The 23,819-nt window shown below is 41.8% G+C and overlaps 1 protein-coding gene across 1 annotated transcript; it reads right to left on the bottom strand.

Moving 5' to 3' along the window:
* Window positions 1-23,819, bottom strand: fam120a (family with sequence similarity 120A). Its single transcript, XM_022745515.1, has 17 exons — window positions 22,906-23,819; window positions 21,132-21,378; window positions 20,964-21,046; window positions 17,367-17,495; window positions 16,310-16,400; window positions 15,804-15,892; window positions 15,458-15,708; window positions 13,912-14,005; window positions 12,891-13,112; window positions 12,545-12,716; window positions 11,113-11,362; window positions 10,811-10,925; window positions 9,939-10,148; window positions 5,489-5,687; window positions 4,992-5,133; window positions 4,486-4,582; window positions 1-1,638 (listed from the first exon to the last, which is right to left on the bottom strand). Exons 1-17 carry the CDS (start codon window positions 23,377-23,379, stop codon window positions 1,318-1,320), a joined length of 3,186 nt encoding a protein of 1,061 aa, XP_022601236.1. The 5' UTR covers window positions 23,380-23,819; the 3' UTR covers window positions 1-1,317.

The raw sequence follows: 23,819 nt of genomic DNA, 5'->3' as shown, positions 1-23,819 counted from the left end.
AAGTTCCCTTCAAATATATCATTCCACAATCCATCAACATACACTCAAACCCAACAGCAGTTCATTCTTTTACAATCTATGAGTTAGGAAGAAACTCTGATCAACTTACAAAGAAGGTAACCTATTTAGCTCTTGCGGGGGGGCTTGGGGGAATACAGTACACCATTTCTCTGATCACTAATGAAAGATGAAAAGCTTCAGGAGAATTAAGTGGAAATGTTAAATGATGATTCTGGCGTAGAAGTAGTGTGAGTGTAAAAACAACACTAAAGTAAATCTCAATTGATTACTGGCTGATGGCCAAGAGGGTCAAGCATGTTGCCTTTAGCTACAAAAGGGGTGATTTGATCAAAAGCTTTAATGTGATTTTTTTTCTTCAGATATTTGACTAATGCAGAAAACAGCAACAGAGAACAATATAGTATGAATACACTATTTCAAAGTAGCTAGATAACTTCTTGTTTGTTTTTTTGTTTTTTTTTAAATTAAATGCAACAGAGGTCAATATCACAAAAAAATTCAAGGTCAGAACAAATCTGTTACTAACAGTTAACATCATTTATGGGCTATCACTGATATTAGCCATATCATTAATTTGAAAATGGGCACAGTACTTGAAAAGATGGAAGAAAAAGGACAACATGCATAATAACTACACACCTCGTAAACTGTAAACCATGCAGAAGGTTTTTGTTGAAGCAATAATACTACAGCTCTACGTTTGAAGAAATTAAGCCGAGTATCAGAATTTGACAAAGATCTTTGGCGTCTGATTTTAGAGCCGTTTCTTGAAATGTTACAGCGATATGACTGAAACTGCACGGAGATCATCTCAACTAATGGACCGAGTGGCTTAAATATGAACCAAACCGAACGTGATGGCCAAAGGCGGACATGTTGCATTTTTACTTTTACTTTTACTGTTTATACATTTGGTTTTTCATCAAGCAATTACCATGACAACACAAAACTGATAACCATACTATGGCAAATACATGGTGCCAAGTACTGGAAGAGTATCAACCTATGAGAACTAAAATATTCCCAAAACAAAGCTTGTTAAAGCTTTAATATTCTAATGAAAAGGAAAAGTGTCATTCTCATAAGCATGTAGAAACCTTGGTGATGAGGGGCTGTCACCAGGGGACTCCCTTAACAAGCAATGTGTCATATATTTGTGTGTTTACTGAGAGGGATCCGAATTTCATCTCTGTTCTTTGAGAGGAACAATGTACATTGACTGTAGGCTTTCTAAATTTCCAGGTTTTCCTAACCCTGCTCCATCTTTCATCCTTCACCCTCTCTAGAAAAATAGTTTTACACTTCTTTTTTTAAGACAGCGGCCTCCAGACCTTCATCTCTATGGCAGTCGCTGTCTTCATTTAGTGCATTTAAATGAGGATTAGTATTGCACGTCTTGGAGTCACTGCTAAAGGCACTTTCAGGTTGGATGAGAGCCCTGCATTCCTCTTTATCGCCATTCAGCTGGTCTTGCTCTTTGTCCTCCATACCGTTCTCTGTGGTGGAGCCGTCACACGGTGCAGGGGAGGATCTCTTCTCCTCTGGCGTGGGCTTCTTTTTCTCCTTTGCTGCTTCATGTGCAGGTGTATGAGCAGGCTTGTGAGCAGGCTTACTCGGCTACAAGAGACAGACAAAGATGTAACGGATGTTAAATTATTGCCAAAGACTGTTACATTAACAGTGTCTGTCAGGATCATGTAATAATCCAGGGGCCAGTTACTACATTAATGGGAAAAACAAGTCAGATATCGTCTTGACATTTGCAAAGGAATGAGCAATCAGCAATCGTTTTGATGGTCATCGATCACCAATATCATCGTCCATCGGCACAAACCTAAGAGTCAGACTTCAGATAGATGTCTAAATTCATCCGTTGCACAAAGCAGATTAGTTCTGGACTATCTTAAATCAGACTGTGGTACAATGAATTCTGGGTAAATTAAGACTTTTTTCAAAATAAAAAAATGGCCAACAGAGGAACAGCATTCAACCGCTCAGCTCCATTTACCCTCAGAAAAAAAATGTTTCTCTTTAGGAAGAATTCAACAGTTACAGTGAATGAAAAGGGAAAAAATAAAAATTAAATCTGATATAATCTGGAAAAAAAATGGCTGTGGTCCTTAAAAATTCTCTCTTTGTTCTCTTTATAACAATGTTAGCAAACTGCAAATTATGAGCCATGTTTTCTTTTCATCAGGCTCCAGAAGCAGCTCAGGCTGCCACTGACTGTCCTTTATCCTGTTTCACTGGTTGATTGTAATATTCCTAAAAAAAAACTTTTTCTCTCAAAATTTTTTTTAATTCTCATAATATTACATGAATAAAGTCATAATATGTATGTTATAATATGATATAATAATAATATAAACTTTATTCTCCTAATATTATGACTTTATTCTTGAAATTTCAGATTTTTTTTTTCCTCAATGTGGCTCTAATACTACTATTACCAACAGGCCGCATCAGTGAGGAATCTTTACATTTGTTTTGCCATTGAGTCCTTAATTAAGACCCACTGTGAGAGTTGTATTTTAAATGCAATGACAATAAAGGCTTTCTATCTAAGTGATGCCCACCTTGCTTCTCAGGGGAAATCCCCTCATACACTATTAGTTCACTATCAGTTTTATCTGGACATTTTTCCTGCTTGTTTTATGACATCAGACAGTCCACACGTATAGAATGACATGATCTTCAGTTGGGACTTTCATGCTAAATGTCAAGCATTTTGCTGGATATTCATATTTCCATGCAGCAGTCATGAATGAAGACTGAAAATGTAAGGAAGTAGTGCTGCTCTGAAGATTACCGCGGTTTTAAAACACCTCTACAGTCTGATCATGACATGAGAAGAATCACAGTTCAAAAATCTAAAATCACCTCTTCAGGATGTTTCCTGGTTTATGAAATAGATTTTATTTGTGTATAAAGCATAATTACTGATAACTGATAACAACTGATATATTTCCAGTGCAACGTAACAAGACTGTGTTTATCTCATTTACCTTGTGCTGCTGCAGTCTTTACATTCATGTGACAACATTGACTTTGGGCTTACGCCATGTTGTTAGTCGGCAAGACTGAGTTTGTGAATTTTATGTAAAAGTGAATTGTGCACTTACACTCATTAAGATAACATGCCAAGAAAAGAGGCAATATTTCTAACCACAAAAAAATGCATTGACTGACAAGCTGCCATACAAAGTACTATTTCTAACAGTGACACAGAAAAAAAGGTCAACAACCCACACATCTGGCCTCAATTTCACACTTTAAAAATTTGAGTAATTTTGCTCTCACAGACTGAAGGAGGACTTACATCTTCAGTATGAAGCCTCTTTTCCACTGGTAAAAAAACCTGCTAAGACCCACTAAGGCTTTTGTCATCAATGGGAAAGGGTTCAATCAGCATTCACACTCAGCTCACATGACTCTGCAGTAGACGTGGGTATTTATCGGCTCTGGCTGTGACCGGCATTGATGTAAACACAACACCCAGGTGAACTTGCTAATTTTCTGCTGTGACGTCTTTCAGAGCACAGACACTGTAAACACACCTGTCACCTGTCCAGCACGCTGCTGTTAAACCAGAAACACTGCAGCTACACCTTCCTCTGAGAGGGAGCTGCAGCCCTGAGAAAAGTTTTAAAAACACACAATCACCGATTCAAGTGTCTCACATGGAGGCTCTGACACTTTTACAAAAGCAACAGCCTGGGATGAGACTGCAGCTAGCAGCTCACTCTCTTCTCACTGTGTCCGTGTGTGTGCTATGTAAGTGCATGTGATGACGTCACTTCTTGCAGTTGTGTGTGTCCTCAGTCTAAACCGAAAGGCAAACTCGACTGGCAGTGGAAAAGGAGTCAATCAGGTTTACCTGCGTTTAAAAAACCTGCTTATACCTGCTAATTTTGGTGGAAATGGGGTATAAGTAATGGGGGACAAAGTCCACAGAGAGTCCACTTCTGTCATTTTAGAATTAAATTCTTCACTACTTTGTGTTTCCTTGCTGAGCTGCAGTGGAAACACGGTAACAAAAAGAGGAAATTTCATACTAAAAAGACTTTCAGTCTGGAAGACAGCCACTTGATTTGTCTGACAGGGACAGCTGAAGCCTTAAATTAGCTTCAGTTTGGAGCACATTCTGGCACAGAATGAGGACTGTAGACTTCATCCCCCATCACTTCCACTGCAAGTGTAATAGGAAGGGTTCTCTCAACAGCCACTATGACCAGGAGGATTGATTACAGCCAGAAAAACCTGCTATTGTTTTAAAACAGACTTGAGAATTTGTGAACCTGTCCTTTAACAGACTGAGGTGAATAAACGTGAAGCTGCTGCACTGTTTTAATGTGGAACAGGCACTGAGGTAGACTCATTAACATGGAAGCACAGGGAAAATTGACACTCCCAGCCTGTGTGTATTTAACTGTAACTGTAAGTACTGATTCATAACTGACTTACCAGGTATGCTCCCTGACTCTGGAAGGCTCGGGTGTGGTACCTGCCTCCTCGACCAAACGTCCGTATGACAGGTGTGGAAATCACTCCTCTCAGACGACTACAGAGGAAAAAAAAATCCCCATGGTTTACAAAGAAATAATTCATTAATTCATTCATTGTCTACCGCTTATCCTCTAGTAGGGTCGCGGGGGGGCTGGAGCCTATCCCAGCATCCTTTCGGGCGAGAGGCGGGGTACACCCTGGACAGGTCGCCAGTCCATCGCAGGGCACACAGAGACAAACAACCATTCACTCTCACATTCATACCTATGGTCAATTCAGAGTAACCAATCAGCCTAGTCCCCATTTGCATGTCTTTGGACTGTGGGAGGAAGCTGGAGTACCCGGAGAGAACCCACACAGGCACGGGGAGAACATGCAACAAAGAAATAATAATAATAATAATAATAATAATAATAGGTACAACTGATGATAAAACACACGACATCTTAACTCTCTGTTCTCACCCTCTAGTTGGTCCACCAACAGACACCACCTGGATGGGGAAACCTCCTCTTCCTCTCCTGCGTCGAGTTCCAGCCCACTGACCCACCACAGTGCCAGCGATCTCCAGCTTCCCGCCCTGTGACGAGATCCCTGGAAGTCCTCCTTAGAAAAAGGAAAAGCAAATGATGTTAATCTGTGCATGTGCATCTGGAGTGCATTCAGAAAGTATTCAGACCCCTTCACTTGTTTCACATATTGTTATGTTGCAGGCAGCCTTATGCTAAAATCATTGAGTCATTTTTTCCCTCATTCCCTCAGCATTCTAGGATAAATCTAGGATAAAACACAGATAGAAAAGCTGTAAAAATGATTTGGACACGGTTTGGTTTAAGGAGGAACATTTAAGGAGGAATGGAGACCAGTTGAATGGCTAATGTATGAAATAACTTTAAGACAAACTAATTCAATGACCAAATACAAAACTAATTGGCCTGCTAGCATTTGTGGTTGTACTCACCAGGCATTCCCCGACCTCTCCCCTGAGGAGGCATCATAGGGGGCGGGGGGTAGAAGGAACTGTTGTGGGTGTAGAAAGGCATCCCGTGAGGGGGTGGAGGCGGCGGTGGGGGGAATGGAGGAGGATGAGGTGGACGACTGAAGCTGAGACCTTCCAAGATACTCTGACGCATCTTCTCCACCTTGGCAACCAGTTCAGACTGATGACAGAAAAATTAATCAAAACCATTTCTACAATTAACATTTACATCATCACCAGAGTCTCTACCAAAACTTAATAGACTTAAAGTTAGGACAAATGGGTTCAGGCTGCAGTGCTTCATTTTAAGAGGACAGGGTCCCCCAGTCAGGACTGTCAGAGTGACCGATGCATCGACTCGTGGGGTGGGGTGGGGGGGTTGTCTTCAGTATTTTAATGGTCAGGTTCTTATGGTTCGTTAGTTCATCACACCTTGCACATGTAGTGTCAGTTCAGCTGCCCCACACCACACTCCTGAACGTGGCTCGTGTTTTACCTAAAGACTCATGTTTTAAAGGGATAGTTCAGGTTATTAGACGTGGGGTTGTGTGAGGTGGTCATGCATAGTCAGTGTGTTACCTGCAGTAGATTCAGATCAGCCAGTGAACAGAGGCAGCAGGGAACACCGACACAGAGGCAGAGTGATGTGCTGCTGTGGGCGGGGCCAGCGGAAAAAACATGTTTTAGACACTTTTAAAAGACGCCCATGGAAACAATCCAATATCTGTTTGAATGTACGCTTCATGTAGAGTATTTCATGTAGTTTATCTTCTCGTCAAAACAGCAATTTCCATTGGTACTACATTTTTCTCAACTGGTGAATTACCATATTCCTAGGCACTGTATTACACTGCAGGTCAGCTGAGTGAATCAGAAATACCTAAACTTCACTTTGTTTTAAGAGGAAGATAACACACTGAAAATACTGTACATGAAGCGTACATTCAAACAGATATTGGATTGTTTCCATGGGCGTCTTTTAAAAGTGTCTAAAACATGTTTTTTCCGCTGGCCCCGCCCACAGCAGCACATCACTCTGCCTCTGTGTCGGTGTTCCCTGCTGCCTCTGTTCACTGGCTGATCTGAATCTACTGCAGGTAACACACTGACTATGCATGACGACCTCACACAACCCCACGTCTAATAACCTGAACTATCCCTTTTAATGTCTTTATGTGAAAACATAAGATTTCCACACAGTCAGAGATCAAAGTTGGCGCCTCGGTCGGAGCTCAGTACAGACATCCTAGTGTCTCTACTGCTGGACAGTTGGAGCAGCAGAGCAGAGACTGTCAGAGCAGCTGACAAAAGAGTTGCACAGCACTGCCTCTTGCCGTTCAGTGCAGTTCCTGCGGCTGCGGCGTAATACAGTGCCGTTTTGTGTTTGGTCATTTTTAAAACAAGACTAGGTTTGTAAAGCCTGCATTGATCGGTGTACTGTGAGGGAGTATATGGCTGTACAGGCAGTCTGCATCCTGCCTAGTGTCAGCTGCTTTCAGCTCTTTGTCTGCTCTCCTCTCTCTGCTCACATATACAGTGGTATACACATATACAGCTGAATTTCCAATAAAGCTGTTCTCATTTACATGTTTTTCCGTTTCTGTTGTCATGACAACAGAACAAGTTTGAAACAGTGACTGAAACATGGCTCATTAAGACTAAATTTTAACCAGAAGTTAATTCAAAGCCATTTCCAAGCTGCTGCTAAAATCCTGATTTTATAACCACAATGTCGTCTGACAACATCACCAAACACATCAGTTAAAGACAAAGACTGTGCTGCGATTCCAGCTGGATTCACATGTAAAATGATCACTCAGAGAGAAAGTTAGAAGCTCATTGACATCAGCAGCCATGTGATCAGCATAGAGGGGGTGTCTGTGGAGGGAAAGCTCGACCCTGCGCTCGCGGGGCAATGGGGCGACTCACCTCTACGGAAAATAGCTACGGTTTGTCCAAAAAGTCGCAAGACTAAAGTTGGTTCATTTAGTGACAAAGGCGCTAAGTTGGGAGCATTGCCTGTAAATGCCCCTGATGCCATATTAGAATCTTTTCTAATATTGATTTGAATTATTTAAAAAAATCTTTCCAGTTGAGTCAGTGAAGTTTTCAGACTCTCAAATCTGTAGCTACAATGTTTCTATAAATATGGAACAAGCGTGTTAACAGACTGGTACGTGAGCCCAAGCTGCTGTGCTTCCACTGCAGGTGAATGTTTCAGCACAATAACAGCACAAAGTTGTTTGATCAACTTATTATTGAGTGAAACTGTTATTTACCTAGTGATACTTAAACCATTACTTTGATATTTGATAAATACCTAATTTCCAATTTGTATTAACATGTATCTGACTAATCTGGATATGAAAAAACAATGTGGACCACATCTGGAGGACCTCAGATCTCAGATTCCCGTGTTAAATGAACCGTTTTCAACAGTGATCGATATCATCCTGTAGCACACTACAGCTGTGACTGCTCATGTAAATTACTGTTTAAACTAATGAACATTTCAATCATTGATTGAATTCATTGCCTATTGCTAATTTTTAACATATATGTATAAAAAATATAGTAAAAATCACAAGGTCTCAGCCAAAGACAGCAACTTGGAACAGACCACAGTCCAGGACAAAAAGATATTTCATTCGTAACGCTACAAAACAAAGAGCAGAAAATCCCCAAACTGATTTAAACAGTTAATTTTTTAAAATATGTGTTGATTTATGTTCTGTCAATCTACATGAAATCATGTCATATGCAAATGTAAATCACTGACAGCTGCATGTTGGAGTATTTGAAAGAATAAAATAAATGATATAAATAAAATCAGGCTCAACAGCCTCTTAATACTGTTAAACAGCTTTTTGTGCAAATTGAATCTGAGCTGATCTGATCATTGTTACAACTGACATGTTACGACCTTCAAAGTAAGTGCTGGTCAGATGGTTTCTATAGCAACTGAAACTGTGCGTTGGAAAACAGACAATCTGACAACCACTTTATGCAGCAACTGGCCAGATGTGCAGAGGGGATTTAACGTTGGCCCTGTTCACACCTGCTTTTAAATGCATCAAGTGACCACTTGTAATAGCATCTCACTTCCTGTTATATATGCAACAGGTATGCTTTCTTTTAGCCAATCTGACAAACGGTTTGTACTTGTGTGTGTGTGTGTGTGTGTGTGTGTGTGTGTGTGTGTGTGTGTGTGTGTGTGTGTGTGTGTGTGTGTGTGTGTGTGAGTGAGAGAGAGCGAGAGAGAGGGAGAGCAGGGCACAGAGGGGTTGAGTAAATCAATGCTCTGCTCACAGCTCCACAGTAAAATCAGGTTTGATCCATTTGAAATACTAATATATTTTGGGTTCATTATAAACTGTGTTGGGACTAATCAGACTGTGTCAGACAATGTCAACAGAGTAGTTGGTCCTTCAATGTGGACCAGGATGCATTCACTTTCACACTGCTAAAAGAATGTGACCACATGTGGTCCAGAGTCCAGAGTGATCGGATCTCAAATGCATCCTCAATGCGTCTTGGGTGCGTTCACACCTGAACTGAGAGCTGAGCACCTGTGATCACCTGAGACAGATGTTAATATCTCCAGTTTGTTTATTCTTCACATCACTTCTGTGCAAACACCATGAATGCCTCTGAGGAGCAACAGTCTGAAAGTGTGTGCCGTTATTTCCATTTGTAAGATTCATCTTGACAACAAAGACGGCAACAGGGGGCAGAGAGGGCCAGGCTTTGATGGATGTAGACTTGTTCTGAATAGTCCATTCAGAACAAGTCAGTATAAACAGTTTTTGCTTTAAATGTGGTTGGACGGAACTGATAGGATTACTTCTGGCAGCAAGTAAAAAGGATGTCACAAGGAAATTGGCTAAAACCACAGCTGCCCACTGATGATGAATGGATAGGAATAATAAAAAAAAAATCTATATTATGGAAAGGCTGTCATTTTGCCTCAAGGTCCAAAAAGAAAAATTTTACCTGATCTGGACCAGGTGGACTGAGATTACCTTACATTACATTAAACCTATAAGGTCAGATTTTAGTTGATTTGCCAGAATGTAACTTGTTTTATTTTACTGCATCTAACAGCTCGCTCTTTATTATTTCTTTTCCCCCTCAACTCCCGGTAATATCTGAGGTAAAAGCTTTCCATGTTCAATTGTAAATAATTAAACTTATTGTTATAAAAGAAAACCAGCGGAAGAGCCAGACAAACATACCGCATACTGTTCTGTTTTATATGTAAGCAATGTGATTCCCTTGCAGTAATATATTGATACTATTTAAAATGATCATTGTGGAATGTATGCTTTTCCAAATAAAAAAAAAAAAACTGCGGTTGGACTAGTGTGAGTCACACTGTGGCCTTAAGTTGCACCGTGTTTTGCTGACTTGTGTTTGGTGTGGATCAAGCTACCTGACCATCACAGAGGTCAATGAGCTGGGCTTTCTCCCTGTTGGCCCTGATGAGTTTACTCTGGAGCAGTTTGCCATCAAAGTACATCCATGGACAGCAGTGCTCCCAGGGAATAGGCTGTCCACACGCGTCGTTGGCAAACAGAGCCATGTCCACTCCACTCATGAACAGAGCGGCCAGCTGGACTCCTCGAGGGTCCAGGTTGTCGATCTGCGGAAGAGAAACATCCACACTTTTATACATGTCCGAATGAAAAATAAATGACAACATGTTCCTGTAACAGCCCCCCAGAGCATTCAGATTAATGAGGTGCGAAGCAAAGCACACAGCAAGCGTAAGCAGCCCATTCACTCCCAGCTGCCAGAATCCAGCAATGGATGACCTAATCCAGCCAAAACAAAAAGCCAGCAGACACAACCTACATTTTCTGACACAGCAGAGAGCTGACAGAGCTACACACAGACAGACCACAAGGACCAAAGTGCACAGCTCGTGTGGATGGTTTACATTCACAAGGCCAAATGAGGGCAGAGCTGCAGCTTCTTTACAACTTGTGTGAGACATGGAGTTGATAAACCATCCACACATGACATGAGAAAACGCCTCAAAGCTCTACAGATACATCTTTCAGTGCAAAGCTATGGCCTCAGGAACATGCTTGTACAAAACAGGGTTTTACACCAGCATGTTTCTGTGTCTGCAGAACATGAGGAGCACCGAGAGAAACAAAACAACATGAAATCCACAAAGGGAGCCAATTCTCTCGTCAGTCTGTGGCTTTGATACAAAGCATGTGAGCAATTGACAGCCAGTCGTTCATGACTGTGTGTCTTTCTCGGACACTCCTCACATAACAAACACTACAAAATCACCTTTAGTTCCTGCAGCTGGTCAGGCTCATAAAGTTTGGGAGAAAGTGCTTGGGCTAGGAAAGCGTCAAGTTCGTTACGACGCAAAATTCTTACTCCTGGCCAATGTAACATAAACCTGAAGCAAAACACAGAGGGTTAACAGAGTTACAAAAACCAGGAACTGATCAGCACTATCTTCATGAATCCTCACTGCCTTTCAATTTACGTCACACTGCACTCTCTTCTCACCTATACAGGGATATCTACATACTGTATCTGTGTGTAAAGCCACAGTTTGTTCTGGATTTCAGCAGCCTACTCACCGTAGCACACAACAGAGCACCAAGAGGGGTGTGGGGATGTTGGCAGGGTTGAGCATTGCGGGAGTGTCAGAGCGCAAGCAGGCCAGGAACGCCCTCATCCTGCGGTTCTTGTCCTCCACGGCCTTCCCCAACCACAGCTTCTTCAGGTTGGGACAGGTCCACTCCCTGAAGGGCAGAGCCTCCACCAGCTCTGGGGTGTGGGGAGACTTGCCTTTGTAGGCGGCCCACTCTTTGACCATGACGTGTGTGTCTGGGGGAGAGAAAAAGGATTTAATGATATCAGAGTTGGTATTTATCAAGTGTTTTCAGAATCACTCCTGGGTATCACATTTAAAATTTACCAAGGTCTAAATACAATCAATCCTATCGCAGAGTGAGATGAGAGCTCAGCGGTGACTCTCCTGCAGGGCAGAAGAAGTAGAACCAGACCTGGACGGATAAATTGGCCAAAGCTAATATATAACGGCAGATTTCATTTTACAGCAGATAAACCTGTGTCGGTGCACAGTGACTTCAGAAAGTATTCAGCAAGTTTTTCTTCACTTTTCACAACCTCTACTGTAGGTTTAAGTTTAAGTGGATAAAAATGCCCAAAACTCTACACTCAATGACCCATAACTACAAAGTGAAAATTTTTCCAAATTTATTAAAAATCAAAACTAGAATCACCCCTCGTGATTGTTTCCTCCACCAACCAGCCAAGGTGCAGGAAATATGCTCACAGTCTCTCCTTCCTGAGTTACAATATTGAATGATGACCAGGAGTGTTTTTGCTTAACATTATGATGTCACTCTTGTCTCTCTGTTTGGACTGAGGACTCACACAACTGCAAGAAGCGATGTCATCACACACCACTTACAGAGCACATACACACAGACGCAGTGGAGAGAGAGTGAGCTGCTAGCCACCATGCAGACTGGTAAAACAAATCTGTCATGTCTCATCTTCAGGTTGGAGCTCCTGTAAAAGTGTCAGATGCCACCGTGTGAGACGCTTCAATCTGTGATTGTGTGTTTTTAAATCTCATTTCAGGGCAGCAACTCACTCAGAGGAAGGTGTAGCTGTGGTGTTTCTGGTGTAACAGCACCATGCTGGACAGGTGACAGGTGTGTTTACAGTGTCTGTGCTCTGAAAGACGTTACAGCAGGAAAAGGGGCAAAATCAGTGTGTTAACCCGGGTGTTGTGTTTAGATGACTGCCGATAGGAGCCGATTAATACTTGGGTCTGAATGCTTTTGCAAATGAGAGATTGAGGTTTTTGATTTTTAATACATTTGCAAAGAAACCACTTTTTGAAGTCTGTCATTCCACTTTGTCATTACAGATTATTAAATGTGCATTTTATCCATTTGCAGTTACATCAACGACACAGTAAAGTGTGTGAAAAGGGAACGTGTGTGAACACCTTCTGAAGTCACTGTCAGGACTCACATTCAGGGAGGCAGTTCTTCCTCATGGCGAGTCTCTCAGCCTTCTTCCTGGCCTCTGCCAGACTGAAGAGCACTCCGTAAACATACTGACGGATAGGCCGAAACAGCTGCACTGCTGTAGGCAGGTCTTTGTTACCTTCATCTTCAATGGTGACAGATAGTTTAATCTCTCCCTGCAAAGACACACTGTTACCTAAATGCTACACAATGACACAATGGTGTGTGTATGTGTGTGTGTGTGGAATTGCTATATTTTCATGAGAACAAATTTTTAGAAATAAAATCAAAGCTACAAGCAGCCTCAACCCAAACATCAGAATGACACCAGATGACCCAGACCCCCTGACCTTTGTGAGAACATGGTAGATGTAAGGGTACATGAGGCCTTTCTTGTGTCTGTGCTCGGCCACCCGCAGGACCTCGGGGGCCACGGCGGGGAGAGGTGGGATGGTTATGTCCATGTGGTTTCTGGTTGGCATGGAGAGCAGGGAGGGAATCTCGGCATTCAGGCTGTGGAGACCTGCAGCCTGCAACCCTGGGCTCACAGCAGAGGTCACACAGAGGTCAGCCTGAGGACAGACGAAACATCAAAGATGGCGCATTACAAGCAGCGCCAATGGTAAGAAATGGTGTACACTTCCTGTCTCCTAAGAGGGTGTGGTCACAATTGCTTGATCATGTCGAAACATAACAACAATACAACACTAGATACAGTTTGAATTTACACCTGATTTTGCTGATTGTTTTTATCTGCTAGTTTAATATCTGATCAACCCAGATCAAAGATCATATCAGTCTGATACTCTCCGTTTTCCCTCCAAAAACAGTTCAATAATAATAGCAATAATAATATTATTACAGAAAAAAAGTTTTATTTCAGTTTTAACCTTTAATTCAATGTTGCACATATAAACTTCTGCAGTTGGAAAGCCACAGCAGTTCTACTGCAGCAGGAACCAGAACCGACAGAGAGAAGAGATCTGTGTTGTGAGATCTCTTGAGAGTTTGTTCCTGAGACAGAGACACGTCTGAATAAAGTTCATTTTCTCCTGATCTGTCTGAAAAATTACATTTTAATGTCAGAATGTTCTGAAGATCTGAGGCTTGTGAGAAATTATCCAATATTTATTTCAGTGACTTTGAGGCTAAAGAATCATGTGTGATCACGTTCACTTCTCCCACTGGAGTGAACAGACTCAGACCTGCTGCTGGTTCTCTAAAGGGGCGGGGAGGTGGACAAACACACGTGACACAGTTACAGGAAATGATCATAGGTGCGGCATCTCCTTTCTCAACTGTCTCTGCTTTAGTCACCTGGTGAGATTTATCATCAGGTCCAACGTGTGGTATTCCTGATGCTGGACTCACTTTTGTTTGGTCTCCCAGTTGTCCCTCTGATGTGTTTTCAGAGTGAGAAGTGTGTCCATTCTTCTCCCATCCTCCTTTATGGTCATTAACATGACTAAAAGACACAGTGAAAAGATTCTGGTTGGCAGTGTACCATAACTGAAAATGAGGGTGGCTTGTACACACAGGAAAATAATGGTCAGTGTCATTTGTTTGCAGAAACATGCAACAGCCTTTCGACAGTCTTTAAGAGCAAGTTTCATTTGATCCAGTATTTATTGCTGGACTTGAGTTGCTGTACCAGGCTGGCTTTTGACACAACAAAACACAACAAGCAGTGAAATGAAGAGAAAGTCTCCTACAAAGAAGTGAGCGGGTACTGCTTCAAGAACAACAATTATCTTCATTGTTAATTAACCTTGATTAAATTATTTTCTTGATTGATCATTTGGTTGACAAAATCGCAGAAAATAGTGAACAATGCCACCACAATTTTCCAGAGTCAAACATGATGTTATCAAATTCCTTGTTTTGCCCAATTAATGGTCAAGAACTCAAAGATATTCACTTTACAATCAAAATCAGCTGCGGAACATCTTGGTTTTCATTTGGGCGTCCATGTTAACAGGTTAGAGCGAACAGTGAAGCAGGTGGAGACTGTTGCTTCTAGTAAAGGAGAAATGATTTAAGTAAACGTTACAACCACTTGACAATACTGACGGAGGATGTGACGAGGTTCGAGCAAAACGTATGCGAACGGTCTGCAGGCTGGTCTTTATATCAAGGGCAAGAGGGGAGGGGTCTATATCAGGAGACACACAGTGAGCTCCAAAATGCTTTCATCTTACTCCAGGAACACAATGCCTCACACGGAGGCTCCGACACTGACAGGAGCTCCAACCAACCAGGCTGTGAGACGCAACGGATCCGTTCTACCAGCCCGCACAGCGGCTAGCAGCTCACTCTCTCTCCGTCTGTGTGTGCGCGCTCTGTAAGTGCATGTGATGACATTGCTCGTTGTGTGTCCTCAGTCCGAACAGAAAGGCGAACTTGTTTGGCAGTGGGAAAGGAGTCAATTGCCTTTTTAGCAGGTTTATCTGTGTTTAAAAAAAAAAAAACCCGTTCATAGCCACTCATTTCGGTGGAAAAAAGGTTTTAGGAAGCAGAAAAATACAAAAGCACGCCGCTTGATGTGCATGCATCTGGGAGACTGTTGCTGGTTGATGCCTTACAGAACCTAACATGAGTTAAATTAACGACAGTAATTAACCATGGTAATAAACAGTTATAGTGATAATTAAAATTTAATGGTAATACGTCTGGCATTTTTACTGTGAGTTAGTGTGAAACTGGTAGCAGTTTCATCTCAATTTTCAACCACATCCTCAATTTCCCATACTGACCATACACTGTGCAGCCAGATACTAAGTTTTGACCTGGCCTTCTTGTCATCAGTGTCTAGAAACAACCCTGTAGTGTGATCACCATGTGCCACTGCATTTTACCACAAATCCTCTTCTCCACGAATAAAGACAGTAACAGAGAGAGCTGCTTGTATTGAACTCACTTGGCAGTCGAGCCTGAGCTCTCTTCGTTCTCCGAGGAGGAGGAAGTGGAGGAGGCGTTGAAGAAAGCAGCCTCTGTGTGGTTGGGGCTGCCGGCCGGGCCCAGGTTGATGGGAGAGGACCTCTCATACAGCGGTGTGTGCTTCCCTTCATTAGGAATGTTGCCGAAGCTGTTCTGCTCTGGGACGCCTTTGTCCGCCGTGTCCAGAGCCAAGCTGCGCTCCACCAGAGGGTCTGGGTACGAGTGCTGGACCTGAGGACAGACGGGAGAAACATTAACACATCGTTCTCATGACGCTGAGCTGCCTGCAGTGCTTCACTGTTCATTCAGTGACTCTGACGTCTTACCCCAGGTTTTACAGGCAGCGGCACCAGTGGAATGTTGAGCATTTTTGGAGATGGCACTGCAGCAGGCACTCCCATGTGTTTTGGTCTGACTGTGTGAAACAGACACAAAAAGCTTCAGCAAACGCACTCAAGAGGCTGGATCAGGGTCCAGTTCTACAAAGACAGACTCTGACTGTGGCTCAGATAGGACAAATAGTCAGACTTCAGATAGACCGAGACTAAAATCGTGTTTTGCACAAAGCAGTTTAGTTCTTGACTATCTTAAGCCAGACCGTGGTGCAAAGAATTCTGTAGTCAGTTTGTATGAGCGTTTAGCAGTCTCTGAGCTTTACTGAAAAACACTGGAGCATGTGACACTCATCAGCCACCAGCTATAAATCTGTCTTTATCTCCAACAATCATCAGCTACATGTACCAGGACGATCAATGGAGACTGTCCAGTCCACCTGCACATGTCCGAGCTGCTGATGAAAGCCCACAGTATGATCAGACAAACAGAAACCCACCTAACTGTGGAGGAAAGTAAGGGGGTTTGCTGGCCAACGAGTAGTACTCCACTGCTTTCTTGAAGCGTATGACTTTGTCATCAGTGCACGACTGAAAGAAAAAAACATTGGGTTATCATTCACTGTACACAAGCAGGGAGCAGGTTAATTATTATGAAACATTTATTTACTATTTCACTTTTCTTTGTGGTGGCTTGATAATTATCTGTCAAACAATGATTGAAATGTTATATATATCCTCCTCTGTTCAGCTGACGTCTGATGGTAATTTATTTTATTCTTTCTATCGCAGTGTGCGCTGTTTGCATATACTGGCTGGTCATTTGTTTGTCATTTTTAGGACTACAGATGTTTCAGTTGGTTATAAAATTCAAATGAGAAGAGGAGACGGTGACTCTGGTATAATATGTGACTATAATATGTGATTTTACAACAGTGTTATGAGGCCACATGATCAGCTTTTTTCCTCATCTCAGAGCTCAGAACTCATTTGTGACCTATGTTTCAGTCTGTGGTAAAATATTTTTCACTTATCACAAAGCATGTGAGACTGCAACTATATACTATATTCGATGTTGCCACCAAAATGAGTGAAGGAAAAAAACTATAGTTACAAATAAACAGCATGTAAAAACTACAATTATGACACTATGTGCTCTCGAGATATCGCATTCACTAGGTCAGACCCGCGTTTTGTGAGGTCACACTGACCTTCACCTTTGACCACCAAAATCTAATCAGTTCATCCTTGAGTCCAAGTGAATGTTTCTGCCAAATTTGAAGAAATTCCCTCAAGGCAATACTGCGATATCATGCCCACGAGAATGCGATGGGTGGACGGACAACACAGAAAACAATATGCGGTTCTGACAGTCAGTCTGTTCAGCTGCAGCTGGTGTGATGCTGCATTTACATTTACAAACATGATGAACACCATTAAGTCTGGCCGTGGATTCATTCTATGTATGTGATGAAAACAGCTTGCGTCATGTCCATCATCTCTCCTGCAGACAACAGTGACATGCCAGTTCTTCGCCATCTTGATACTTTTTCCTACCTGTGAATGCTTGAAGATGTCCTTGGCGATGGCCTCCAGGTCGCTGATGTCTGGGATCTCGCGGACATAGTCGGCAGCAGCCTTGATTACAACATCGCAGGGTGGGAGCACAAGCTGGTGGGCACGCACCTGAGGAACGACAATTCACTGAGGTCACGACAGGTCAGCCAATCATATTTTAGGGAATATTTCACTAACAGTAGGAATTGTGATCACTGCTGGGATTCTGGTGTTGTTCAACCTGAGATTACAAACAGCCTGTGCTGGTTTTCACACAACACTTTCCATCTCAAATTCCTGTTTAAATTCTCCACACAGATCAGACTGACAGACTGCTGAGCTCACTTTTTTCAGTTTTTCAAATTCTATTGTTTATTCATGAATTAATAAATGTATTTCTAAATGGTTTATTGTTTTATGCTGTTTTTGTGAACCCATTTTTAAATCGTAAGTATGTATTGATGGATTAACCGTTCATTTATAAATTCTTTTTTTTAGTTCCTATTTTTAATGCCTATTAAAATATAAAGTTAAAGAAATGCTTTATTACTTTTCCTTTGACATTCCTGGTCCTCCAGACATTTTGCTTTGTAAGATTCAAAAAGTGATTGCTTTGATTTAAGTTTGGTGTATAACAACAAAGAACCAAACCGAATTAGAACTAGTAAAATTATTTTTTACTTCAATGTGTCTTTAAGTGCTGTTGCCACATTTCTTCTTACTTTTCCAGATATTTCCGAGTCTCCCAGTTAAAGCTACACCTGCTGTGTGGTTGGTTAAAAGACAGAATAAACAATAAATGAATTGCCTCAGCTCTTTCCCTCAAAGACAGATCAATGGGTAAACAACTGTCCCAGTGACAGCAGCTGCAGAACCACACAGATTCTACAGAGCAGAGAGACCTGGAATATGAGCTTTTATAGCTTCAACACTTGCACTAGTTTGAACATATTTTCATGGCAGCATTTTTAAGTATTAACATGAAGTATAGTGCAGTTTGAGATAACAATATTTGTAGTGTCCTTGTTGATGAGATTTATATGCTCCATGTTCAAGAAAGTGAATATGTGACATAAATATGCATTTTTTTTCAGTCCTACTGTTACACTTATTATCAGTTGTTTCCCCACTATATTTTACAGGCTACATCCACACTACTATGTTTTCATTTTAAAAACAGGAAGCAGATTGTCTACTCTGCAGTTGGTTAGTTGAGGAAATTATCTGAACGAGGAACAGCAAAGACAGGTGTAGAATTAAAATACAGAATTGAACTGAACAACAGCTGCTAGCAAAGACAACAAGGTCAGTAATGCTTGTAATTCATTATCATGTTGTTTTCACCACTGGTAGTCGAGGCTGATGAGACCCAATCAGGGAGTGACCGTGGGTGTCTACGTCATTGTTTTTCCAAAGGTCTCTGTTTTCGCCCGTCCAGATACAACACAAAAGTTTACAGTGCTCGAAAACGTAGCAAAAGAGATGTGTTTTAAAAACAAAACCTAGTAGTGTGGACGTCTAACAGTCTTTTGGTTACTTCGTACTCAAATCAATGTTATTTCTGAGTTAGCATAAGAATATAAAACCTGATCATTTTGACATAATGATTGGCTCAATTGTATTTTTTACTTTCCCTGTTTTAAAAAACTGATTTGGTGACACTGGGAGGAACAAAGACAGGACTAAATAGACAGCATTAGAAACCAACCAAGACATTTAGTAGTCAGTGTCAGTGTTCAGGCAAGTGTCATTCAGCGGTGGAATATAACGTGTCGGTCTGCACATGTGAACCAGATGGCTCTCGGTTTAATCACAGTTAGTCATTTCAAAACTAACAGCTGAAACATTTAGACTCTGTGCCCTGAAACTGTCTGGCACCGTTGTCCTGCAACTGTTTGATTCAACCATTCACCGACCCAGTATCTTATTTCTGTCAGCTGTACTGGCCTTTCAGATTCAGCCAAACCACTACATCTAGCTCATCTAGCTGGGTGGCAACTGGTGGATAAGCTCACAGTCTTCTCATCTACATATCTGGTTAATTCAGTGGCAAATTCAGTCTCCCATTCCAGAAAGCTCCATGAAGTGCAATTATCATATACAGATAGACATCATCATTTTACTCGACAGGCATCAGAGGGTCATTTCCTGTTGCCACCATGTAGAACTGGTTTAATACAGAGAACAGCTACATATCGAGCAATGGTGGCATGAATTCATTACCACATTTCTTGACATCAGAAAACAGTATGATATGTTTTTTTTTTAAAGTTAAGATTGTCATTGTCCACACAAGGAATAGTATAGAACACTATGACTTTCTTGTTTCTAAGAGTTTTCATGTTTGTTAAGTTTTCTGAAATGGATACAGGAGCTATTTCTTCCCACAAATTTATCTTTTTTTTTTTTTTTTTTTTTTTTTAAGACTTAGCGAATTGAATTGTGAAATGAAATCATTAAAAGTATTGGTCATCGTGTTCATAGTTCATTATAAATTCACAAAATAGACCTAAAATTTGTACTTAAGTTCAATAAATTAAGGATGAAGGTAGAGATGTTCCAATACCATTTTTCCTTCCCAATACCGTACCTGAGTTTGTGTATCAGCTGATACCAGTACCAATCCAATACCATTGAATTTAAACATGTCTGGAGCGCCTGTGGTGAAATCCTGATTTTATAACTGCTACGTTGTCTGACAAAATCACCAAACAAATAAATGACAGACAAAGACTGAGCTGGGACTTCAGCTGTATTAACATGATCAGAGAGAAAATTAGAAGAGACAGACTATCCTTCTTATTGTGTCTCTCACACAGAGCACAGCCTCCGTCTGGAACCACAATAGTTTATTCTTTATTTACTTCAACTCCAGAACGTAACAGACTTTTATAAGAGGCAGGTCTTTATGTCTAACTGTGACCATATAGTCTCATCTCCAGTTGCTGGTGTTTCTGTTGTTTACATGTTATTCAGATCTGCTAGTTTCTTTAGCAGTTACCGATGACTTCTCTCTCTGCTGTGTGTGTCTTATGTTTAGTTATTCCTCTGCCTCCTTTAGTAATAATGATACATGTAATGACAGTAGTTTATTTACTGTAATGGAGGAGAGGCTCAGTGTATTGGAAGCACTCCTCCTCTTCCCTGCAGTTCCTTAGCAGCTGCAAAACCAGAGCGGCTCAGTAGACTGCCTTTAACAAGAGGTGTTGCCCCAAATCCCTCGTCTGCATCCATGTTTGTAGACTTCACAAAGCTCCTCCAGAGCCATTAAAGACATTACACATATATTTAAACTGTTTAATTTTTGACAAGTTTCCTTATGTATAGAAATTCAATCAGGTGCCCTATAAAAACAATGTTTTACTTTATGTTGAGAAAGTGAACGACAGTGGTGATCTCTGAGAAATGACTTAATACAGCAGGCTCAAGTACTCCACTGCAGGAACAATGAACTGTCCTGTAACAACAATATTCATGTAAAGTATATGCTGAAACGCTGCTCCAATCCCTCAGTCATTCAATAACAAGATTCACAACTCCCTGTCATTACAGTAGATTAACAGCCCAGTGGTTGTAAGAAAATAAAAACCAGTTTACCTTCAAGGATGCTAACGGATGCTCTGGACCAAGTAAGCTCCAGTGAAAGGCAGCCAAGTCTTCATCAGGCAGTATGTGATTTCCTGTAAAACACATTACAGTGTGGTTGTGTTAGACAGCCTCATCTGAACCATCAGTCCCATTTGTGTGCAGTAGAGTGATGCCAACCTAAAAGTGACGCAAAAATGACAAAACGATTTGGGTTGAGATCAAGCTGCCGTGCCACTTCGTGCATCAGGTACTGGCTGGTGGTGAGACTTTTGCCATTGCGGCTCAGTTTCAGGGCATGGGCACTGAAGTAGTATGGGATGTTGCACAGAGCGTAGTCGGAGTCGTAGGCCACCAGGCCATGGAAGCCATTCTCCCTGCATAAGGCTATCACTTCCAGGTGGTGGTCCTCGATGCTCTGGACAACCTGAGGAGTGGCCAAGACAAGAATTAGGCTTTAGATGGGACAGCCTCAAAACAGACCTCTTACACAGACATGGTGCATTAGACACTCAACTAAAGTCTGTAGACACCAGATTATAAGCCAGGTGCTGATTTAAAAGGAGCTGCTCTTAGTGTGTAAGCCCTACACAGCTGATTGGTTACCCAAAACAAACGACACAAATAATAGGCTACACATTTAAAATGTTATCCAGAGTCTAAACAGAATCATCACATGGACACTGACACCAGTTAAGTAGAATTTACCATATTACACAGCCCACTGCATTGTCATGATAATATCTGGTTCATATTTGTACCAGTGATCCACCAATCCAACTTTATTTCTCCTGACGCCTCATTTCAGAGAACCTGCTGATCCTGATCTTACATGTGACATGACAAGTCAACAACCTGCTAATAAATGTGGTTAAAAGTGAATTAAACTAATAGGTTTAACTGGCAGCAGAAACACAACATGTAAATGAAACTGACACATGAACTGTATTTAATGTGGATCAGGCATCTTCCCAATAGCCTTAATAAGGTCAGTATTTACTCCAGTACCAATAGAGTAGGTCAAAGCATTCCTGATTTTTACATGCAAAAAATGTAAACAAAATGTGTGATAAAAGTTCTGCAATTCTGCATGCTAGAGGAAAAAAACACTACATGTAAAACAAGATGCATCTTTACTGTTTTTGCATCGAGTTACTTAATATTTTCAGGTGAATCAAGGAAATCGAAAAATGATTGACAATAATTGTTAGTTGCAACAGTGAAATATTTATAAGTTTTTGCAAATGCACACATTTATACATTTGTACTTGTACATATTTCAATGCCGCAACTAACAATTGTCAATAATTTTGATTAATGGTTTTGGTCTATAAAATGGCCATCATAATTTGTCAGAGCTAAAAGTTGATGTCTTGCTTTGTCTGATGAACAGTCCAATACCTGAAGCGTCAATATCACATTTAAAAGACTGTAAGCATTCATTTATTCTGGTATTTTTGTTTTTATAAAAATACATGATTAATCAATTGTCCAGATAGTTGCTAGTGAACTTTCTGTTAATGGACAAATCAAATCCTTTCTAGTAACATTGTGTGTATGTTTCAGAGTGACTGGCTTCTGCTTCCAGCTTCTCTTTCTGGCTCTCTAGGACCCTCAGTTCAGTATGTCAGCTGTTTTAGGACATGGCAACATCTGGCCTTTTATTAACTGACCAAGCCCCATCACAGAGCTGATCACATTCATTCACACTCTGAGGTAAGGTGACAAAATCAGAATGTTAATTAAAAAGCAGGTCACTGACACCACTGCTAAGACAGAGAGACACACGGATTAACTTGGCGGAATGTGGAGATAGCTTTGGTCATGGGAGAAGTTAGCATTGATGACATGGTGGGCAGGCTAGCAGGCTAACCACAGAGCCTGCTAATGTCTGCCGGCGGTAGTCCACAGTGGCTCTGCTCAACAGGCATTGCCAGGCCGAGTTTTCACTCACTTCGACGCGGAACCTGAGGAGTGCCAGTCGGATGCAGTGGGCCATGCACACGGGAGGAAGGAACCAGACTTTGGGCGGAGGGGTGCCCTTATTCTGGACGTGGCTGATGATCTGCTGGGCGGTCTGCCTCTCATTCACCTGCCGTTTGACCCACTCGTGAAGACGGCCTTTCTCCAGGGCGCCATTGAAGCATACCAGGAGCTCAATGTTGCCGTTGAAGCAGGCCTTAGAGAGGGCAGCCAGGTAGCCCAGCATGTGGTTCCACTGGCCTCCACTGACCCAGTCGGTGTAGAAGCCTCCGTAGAGCCGGTGGAGGCAGTTCTCGGCGTCTACCAGCAGTCTCAGCGGACCCTGTGGGGGTCTCTGCCTGCCACCTCCAACCATACTTCCCCGAGCCAGCTTCTGGAGCTCCACCGGCACCACGGCGCTGGGGCAATGCTTTTCAATGTATTCTTGGAAACCTTGAACACCCATGTTGAGCTTGTTAGAAAAGACGGAAACTTAAAAGTTGACTGTAAAAACGCGAAATATCAGTGGAAATTAAACCGGTAGTAGTTTGCAGTGCGCCTGTGCCCCTGACAGTGACTAACAACCGGTCGGTAGCTGTGGATATTGCAGGAGTTAGAGTAATTTCGAAAGAAACAAAGTAAGGCTGCTATTTAAGCATCGTCAGTTTTGGGTGAGTTGTTTTTGGTTCATGGCTGTTAGCTGCCATGTGTCGTTTCACGGAGCCATGACTGAGGTTGTGAATCTGTCCGGAGTGAGAGGGAGCGAGAGTGGAGCACGTGACGTAATGACGCATAGGTACGTACAGAGGCACGCAGAAGGAAGCAAGATAGTTCACTGTCGCTTCTGTCTGCGTTTGCTTTAATTTCACTCAGTTAAAGCCAAAGCTTTGACCTTGAGAGACAACA

Source organism: Seriola dumerili, unplaced genomic scaffold, assembly GCF_002260705.1.
Source record: "Seriola dumerili isolate Sdu_G_001 unplaced genomic scaffold, Sdu_1.0 BDQW01000088.1, whole genome shotgun sequence".
NCBI lineage: Eukaryota > Metazoa > Chordata > Actinopteri > Carangiformes > Carangidae > Seriola > Seriola dumerili.
This window is presented reverse-complemented; position numbering and strand designations above follow the sequence as displayed.

Bases quoted from the DNA above. Each gene is read 5' to 3' on its own strand.
- fam120a (XM_022745515.1), bottom strand. From the start codon at position 23,379: ATGGGTGTTCAAGGTTTCCAAGAATACATTGAAAAGCATTGCCCCAGC. The intron at 17,496-20,963 runs GTAAACTGGTTT...GTCGTTCCTCAG, and splicing joins ATCCGTTAGCATCCTTGAAG to GTGCGTGCCCACCAGCTTGT. The intron at 5,688-9,938 runs GTAGCTTGATCC...TTCTGTCATCAG, and splicing joins TTGACCTCTGTGATGGTCAG to TCTGAACTGGTTGCCAAGGT.